Raw genomic sequence first — 8,142 nt, forward strand, 5'->3', positions numbered from 1 at the left:
CACTTGTAGTTCTATTTTGAGCCTACTCAGATAATCCAGGATAATTCATATCAAGATACTCACATTAATCATGGATCCAAAGTCCCTTTTGCCATACTCATTCACATATGCAGATACCCAGCATATTAGGACCTGGATATCATTGGGGGCCCTTATTCAGGCCTCAGAGCAACTCTGGATCTCCATTCCCCACCCCCTTTAGGGCTCGTTGTTGTTTGCTTGTTTATTTGTTTGGTGACTGTTTTAATTAAGTCAATTTTCCCCACATTGTGCAGCCTCTGACATTGGCCGTAGGAGGACACAGTCTAGGGTATGTGCCCAGACATGCAAGTATGAGAGTGGTTTTAGCAAGACATTCTTTGGCGGTCCTTTTCCCTGACCCGTGGTAAGAAAGGTTTCTGCCCCTGTTTGTACGACACCTAGCCACTAGCCTCAATTAAGTGTTGGCTGTTGTTTTGTCCTCTCCAACAAGGTCTCAGTGGGCACAAATTGCTCCAAAGCTCCTTCACAGAGGTAGTCTTTGAGATTTACCATTAAGGCTTGTTCTGACCCCTGGAGGATTCTTCGTAGCTCTCTTTCCTCTTAAATTTCTAGCTAGTTCGGGGCACCTGGGTGGCACAGCGGTTAAGCATCTGCCTTCGGCTCAGGGCGTGATCCCGGCGTTATGGGATCGAGCCCCACATCAGGCTCCTCTGCTAGGAGCCTGCTTCTTCCTCTCCCACTCCCCCTGCTTGTGTTCCCTCTCTCGCTGGCTGTCTCTATCTCTGTCAAATAAATAAATAAAATCTTAAAAAAAAAATTCTAGCTAGTTCATGATTTAGCTTATTGCTGTCCTTGAGCTATCTGCCTTCTATTAACTGCTTACAACCAAAATCTCTGCTCTTTTCAAAATTACACTTAAACGTGAACTTTCCAATGCTCTGTTCCAGATAAAGTCTTCTCTAGGGGAGAGCTCTGTTCTTATAGCTGCTTCTCTCTCTGGTGCCACTACTCTGGAGCTGTGACAAGGGCCAGTGGTCTGGTTTTCTCAGAGTGATGTTCCTGCTGTATGAGCAGTGTGCTGGGTGGGGGCAGTAGTTCTGGTCTTCTTGGCTTGTGTTCCCAGCATGGAACCACCACTCTATGAATGAGCTGGGGTGATTGCAACAGGGACCCGGTATTCTGTCTGTCATGCCTGGGGTAGAGCTTTTCTGCCCCGTGAGTGGATTGAAAAGTAGCCACTTCGTGTCTTCTCTTTCTTGCAATGGAGCCTCTGTAACAAAAAGCTGGGGGAGATAAGAGATGTTGGCAGTCAGCCTCCCCCAGGGAGACAGTGTAACCCTATACCAGGGGCGAAGGGGCAAGGACCCCTGTATTCTCAGTTGCACCCACCCAGCATAGAGCTTCCATAATCCTGAGCTGGGATCGGGGCGGAGGGGGGGAGAAGGTGGGGTTCATGGTTCCATTGCCATAGACTCCTTCTGTTCTTAGAGATTTAGTAGATTTTCCTGAATAAATATTCCCCTACATGCCCTTTTTTATTTGCTGTATACCCTTAGGACAATGTCCAGAGACTTTAATTTTTAAAAAAATAATTTTCACCAGTTACGATTGTTTTGCTGGGGACAGTATCTGTGGATCTGATGTAGGAAACAAAGGTAGAAAAAAATGTAGATAAAAATGTCTTTATAACCTGCAGCCCATTGACAAATACTTGAGGCAGGCCAAGTATAATGTTCCTCCAGGAAGTTCCCAGCTGTGTTACTGTTAACACGTTGTTAGCGGGAAAACAATCTTCCTTTGACAATAGCAAGGCCTCCAGGATCCTGGGAGTCTTCTTTAGTGTATGAAGATCCTTTTAGAGCTTCCCTTCCCTTTACTTCCCCCAACCCCAAATGTATCATCAGTTGCTCCCCACAATCCCGGTCAGCAGCCGTCCACAGGTCCTGTCTCTGTGCTTTAATAAAACCACCTTTTTGCATCAAAGATGTCTCAAAAATTCCCCCTTGGCCATCGGCTCTGGTCCTCCCTTCACCAACATTCCAAAGCTACATCAGATCCACTCACACTGCCATTCTGGAATTTACAGTCTCCTATTCATGTTACTAGCACATAGAATAGACCTACACAGAGAACAGTCAAAAGTTCAGTTTTTCTTTGAGAAACATTGATGTTCTCCATTGAGAAAGAAAGCCATCATTTTGCTTTTGCAGCCTAACCCTGCTCCAGATAAAATTAATCAGACACACCATGTATGGCCATTATAAAACAGCCACGTAATCTGAGAAGATTATGATTAAAACCAGGAACACCATATCTTTTCTCAAATCAAACACTAGTTGCNCTCCTATTCATGTTACTAGCACATAGAATAGACCTACACAGAGAACAGTCAAAAGTTCAGTTTTTCTTTGAGCTACATTGATGTTCTCCATTGAGAAAGAAAGCCATCATTTTGCTTTTGCAGCCTAACACTGCTCCAGATAAAATTAATCAGACACACCATGTATGGCCATTATAAAACAGCCATGTAATCTGAGAGGATTAATGATTAAAACCAGGAACACCATATCTTTTCTCAGATCAAACACTAGTTGCGCAGAGCTATTATCCAAAATAAATGAAGACTAAGGCTCATCTCTGAGTTTCTGACTCTTTAACAGAGACGCCATAGTGTTATTTACAAAGTCCAACAGTATAGCTATGAGGTAAGAAATGGTTGGGGTTCAAAGCTGACAACCAAGAAAGAATTCTTGGGATGTCTGCTGTGCATGAAGGTGGTTTATGAAAGTCTGGCGACAGGACCGGTGGGCAGAAAGAGCTGCACTGGGGTCATGAGGACTGGCCCATTATATACTTTCATGTTGGGAGGGGGTCAGGGATAGGGTAAGTCTCTAAGGAACTTGGAAACAAGGTTTCCAGGACCTTGAGGGGGCTAGCTATTGTGGGGAAAAGGTTATTTATCACTGTCTAATAAAACCTTAGTCACGAGACCCTTTGGATGTCTACGGGTAGGTCACAGGCTTGGGGGATAACTGCCAACATCTATCTTGGGGGACAGAGATAAAGGAAGTTTCCAAAGGAATTTTTATGTTAAAGTTGACTTACAGGATCCTAGGGGGTTGGGATAATATTAAGCTAAGATTGCCTTTTGCCCTCAGCAAAGTATTAACATCAAGGCAGCTGAGCTCCCACAGGTCACTCTGCCTGTTTCAAGGACTTATCAATGGGCTGCAGGAAGTAAGGAAATTTCATTTTTTCTCTTGTCTTTGCTTCCCACATTGGGTACATCACACCTATTGAAGATATCACAATTATAAGAGTATGACTATTTTTCCACCAATAGAAAATAATGAACAACTTAGATACCCATTGTCTTAGGTCCTATTCCCCAGAGGCACATCTTGAGATGAGGATTTGTGCACCTGAAAAGGAAAGGGCCAGATTTCGGATGATGTTCCAGACATTCCGTCAGCCTGATTTTGTGGAGAGCTCTGGGGCATAAATTCCCACCACAGTTTGCCTTATCCTTTGACAGTTAGTGCATATTTTCTTGTGAAATATTTGACTTGGGCAACCAAATTTTTAAAAAATCTTTCACTATTTTTTTTCTTACACCCACAACAAACCTAATATCAAGGATGTCTGTTCTTGTTTGAAACTCAACATCAGCAACAGTTGACCTGATATCAGAACTCATAAAATCATCAACATTTATGATTACGGGAACATGAATTTCTCTTTGCAGCTTCAATCTAGTCAGAATTAGGATGTTTCCTGCTCCGTACATCTGCTGAGTTGCTGGTTCCAAAGTCAGATTTTTCAAAACAGTTGTGGACTGCGTAGTGATGGGTGATTGTACACATAGCAATAAGATTCTCCATTGAAAAAAAAATCTCCGTAAAAGACAAATTACCCAGTTTAAAAATAGGCAAAATATTTGAGCAGACTTCTCACAGAAGCTATAGGAAGGACCAAAAAGCGCATAAAAAGATGTTCTTCATTGGGGGTCAACAAAATATGGTCCACAAACCAAATCTGGCAGGCCACTTACGTTTGCAAATACAGCTGTATTCGAGCATGGCAATGCTCACGTATTGATGTATTCTCAGCGGCTTTTCACTCTACAACGGCGGAGTTGAGTAGTTGTGGCAGAGACCGAATGGCCTGCAAAGCCAGAAATATTTACTATTGGGCTCTTTATGGAAAAAGTTTGCCAAACTTTCTACATCATTGGTCATCAGAGAAACGCAGGGTAACACCAAAAGGAGATCGCTACACAACCATTATGTTAGCTGGGGAAAAAATAACTGACTCTAGCACATTTGGGCAAAGATGTGGAACAAAGGCCTACATTAGCATTTACTTAAGAATGCGTTCCCTTCCACATAAAGGGCTCTCCCTGATCTGACGCTGGCAGTGCAAGAGGAAGGACAGTCCAAACAGTGACAGCCTGAGGGCCTATTTCTGCATCTGAAAAGACCCTAGGGCAGTAGCCCTGTTGACTCTTGGAAGGTCCAGCAATGCAACGGAGACCCCCAGATCCATCTGAGATAAACCTCAGTAAATAGCCACAGAGGTTTCATAGGCGAACTTAACAAGAACAAGATCTCCTCCATCTGAAGAAATCGCTGGCTCAAGAAGACTCAGCCACTCACTTCAGTACTCTGATCGATCCAGGGATTTCCGAAGACAAACTTTGAAGAAGCGGCGGAAAATTGTTCAGTGTAACTTGTCTATATCGCCACCGAGAGGCAGTGCTTCTTCAGAGAAGATTAACATCGGTCTCACACACAGGATCACCAGCTAGCCAGAAATTATCCTTTAAACATTTAATCAACTATTATCTCCTACTCTGCTTCAGTTTGTATCTATCAATCATCTATCTATGTATCTACGTAACTATCTACCTACCTACCTACCCCTCCATCTATCTAAACAGTATCTGTATTTATTCCAGTCTAATAGTTTGAAAAATATGACTTTGAAAAGCAACACTTCTTAAAAAAAAATACACCCTGTCCTTCAAAGTCAGGGCCATATTAGCTTCTTTAATATGAATTTATGTTGTTTTCACCATACACAGCCCACCTCCAATCACTGAGTTAAAGAGTGCCTAGAATTCTCTTATCCCATTCTTTTACTTGGAAACCTACTGTTGATGTTAAGTCCCAGTTCAAGCATCTCCTCCATCAGAACTCTCCTCTTTCTGGGCCCAGAAACAGAGTTTTGATACTCTTTTCTTTGTCACATGGTATAGATACACAGTTCTCTTTTCTAAGGCTTTATTCAGCTAAACTTGAGTACCGACTAAGTTGACTGCAGATCAGGACTATGTCTTTTTCATGAATGAGACCCAAGTGTTGCTGATTTAGTAGGCACTCAGTTAATATATTTTGAAGATACGCATTAATGAATGAATAAATGAAAAAGAAAAATACACACCACAAATTCAGCAAACAATAAAAAATCTCTTCAGGGTACTAGACTAGAATGAGATTAGATTGTAGAATGAGGAATGGGGACTCTTCACATTGGCTCCTGTTGGACTGTGATAGGTTTATTTTTTTTATCAGATTTGAGATGATATCAAATACAGATACAACAAAATTTTCTCTGTGCTTCAGGAAAAATATATACTCTGTATTTTTTTCTGATTTCTATTATTTATAATGCAGATCACCCGTATTTTTAGAGCTGTTTTGGAATTTATCCTCAATTTCCGTCTCTGTGTCTTGCTGTGTTAACATCTAAAGCCAAATTGATTCTTCGTATTTTCATATTTCACCCAAAGGACAAAGTGTGAAGAAAAGGTTCAATGTGTGTTCAAACTCAGATTTGGCACTTCCAAAAATGCTACCCCACTGGATGGTCAAGGCCCCAAGTCTTCTGAAATCTGCAGAATCTTTCCTTTCTCTTTTACCCATTTGGAGATCAAAGCTCCTGAAGGACAGATAATTCCAGTACTTCCTAACTTCTTTGCCCCAGGTATATTCTTCGAAATACTTAATTTACCTGATTTCTATTTTAGAAGAAATATAAAGAAATTGAAATTGATTTAATTACTTTCTATCATTCCTTAGGATCATGTGAAATATGGACATATCTGAAAGATTGTAATACAATTTAAGTTCCCTAAGGGGAAAGGGACTATATATTCTTTATGTTCTGATCCATTACCCTAGCTTGTAATGGGATATTATGAATTTTGTGTGTCTTTAATAGGTTTTAATTAGTACTCATAATAAAAAAAGAAATGCCCCTATACATGCTGATTTTGTGGCTTCCTAGGAGTCTCTCTCTTCCCCACCATAAATGTAATCTTTATTGACATAGTAAGCTGCCTTAGTATATGATTTTTAACATTTTAGGAGGTGTGAGGAAAAGGAAGAGGGGTTTTGGAGGAAAGATATTCTAAACTCATCCTCATCTGTGGATAAGGAGGAAATCTCTGATTCCCAGTGGAAGTATTTTCAGCCATTCTAAGTTAGAACAAAATGACGAAGCGCTTCCTTTGACAGAAATAGCTTCAAGTGAAGGCACTTGGAAGGGGTGGGGCCTGTTGAAGGAATTAAAAGCAGGTGTGAACTTTAAGTTAAGAGCCCTCGCAGGCTGGGGAGAGACCAGAGGACCATCTGAGNCCCTCGCAGGCTGGGGAGAGACCAGAGGACCATCTGAGTGTCACTGAGCTTTGGTATCAGGAGGAATGGCCAGGATCCTGAGAACATCCATTTTAATTCTATGGCTTCAATTAGGCTGTGAGTTGCGGAGGAGAAACTCCAGGATATGTCATTCATTTGGGGGGATGAGGACACTGGGATACAGACAACCTCATACAGGTAGGGAAGTATACATTTGGGACCTAATGACTTTTTGTGATCTTTCTAACAGGGGTGAGTGGTCAACAGAAGAATAAGAGTGACCAGCAGCAGGTGAAACAGGCCCCTCAATCTCTGACAGTCCGGGAAGGAGAGATTTCTACTCTGAACTGTACTTATGAGAACAGTGCATTTGACTATTTCATATGGTACCGACAATACCCTGGTAAGGGCCCTAAATTATTGCTAGCCACACTCTTGGTTGAGAGTACAAAGGAAGATGGAAGATTCACAATTTCCCTCAATGTAAGTGCTAAACAATTTTCATTGGACATCACGGCTCCCCAGCCTGGAGACTCAGCCACCTACTTCTGTGCGGCAGGAACACAGTGCTCCCCGGGCACCTGCAGCCTGTCCCCAAACCTGGCACTGAGGCTCCAGCCAAACCCTAGTGTACAGGAAATACTCACACACACACACACACACAAAAAATCTGTTTGGCCACAAAAAAATTCTTCATACATTTAAAAGGACTGAAATTACACAGAATTTATTCTCTGACCAAAATGAAATTGATTGAGAAAATCAGTTGCAAAAAAAATGTCTCTAGGAACCTTCAGGTACTTGGAATTTAAGCACTAAACTTTATAATACAGAAGTCTCCTCTTTTTTTTTCTTCTAAGATTTTATTTATTTATTTAACAGAGAGACAGTGAGAGAAGGAACACAAGCAGGGGGAGTGGGAGAGGAAGAAGCAGGCTCCCAGCAGCGGAGCCTGATGTGGGGCTCAATCCCAGGCCCCTGGGATCAGGCCCTGAGCCGAAGGCAGACGTTTAACGACCGCGCCACCCAGGCGCCCCCTACAGTAGTTTCCTCTTCACTGCACTTTTGTTTTCTGTGGTTTTCAGTTACCCGTGATCAACCGCAGCTGGAAGCCAGATGATCCTCCTTCTGGCATATTCTCAGAACGTCAACAGTAAACTAACGCTAGGTCACAGTGCCTACGTCATTCACCTCACTTCATCTCATCATGTAGACATTTTCTCATCTCATATCATCGTAAGAAAGAAAAGGGGAGTACAGCACAATAAGATACTTTGAGAGACCACATTCACTTAACTTATATTACGGTATATAAAAATATAAATGTATATGGGATGTAGCTAAAATAGTATATAGAAGGAAATTTAACATTTTATTTCATTTTAATTCCGGTGTAGCTAACATAGAGTATTATATTAGTTACAGATGTGCAATATAGTGAGTCAGCAATTCTACACCTGACTCAGTGCTCATCGTGATAACATGTACCCTTAATCTCCTTCACCTAGGAAATTTAGCATTT

At 41.7% G+C, this 8,142-nt stretch overlaps 1 gene segment (V, D, J or C); it reads left to right on the top strand.

The window, feature by feature from the left end:
* The first annotated feature begins 6,620 nt into the window (after window positions 1-6,620).
* LOC117797713 lies at window positions 6,621-7,325 on the top strand. The segment is given in 2 exon segments: window positions 6,621-6,737; window positions 6,871-7,325. Coding segments are annotated over 2 exon segments (507 nt in total).
* Window positions 7,326-8,142: the final 817 nt, after the last annotated feature.

The sequence above is a fragment of the Ailuropoda melanoleuca genome, unplaced genomic scaffold, assembly GCF_002007445.2.
Source record: "Ailuropoda melanoleuca isolate Jingjing unplaced genomic scaffold, ASM200744v2 unplaced-scaffold11384, whole genome shotgun sequence".
NCBI lineage: Eukaryota > Metazoa > Chordata > Mammalia > Carnivora > Ursidae > Ailuropoda > Ailuropoda melanoleuca.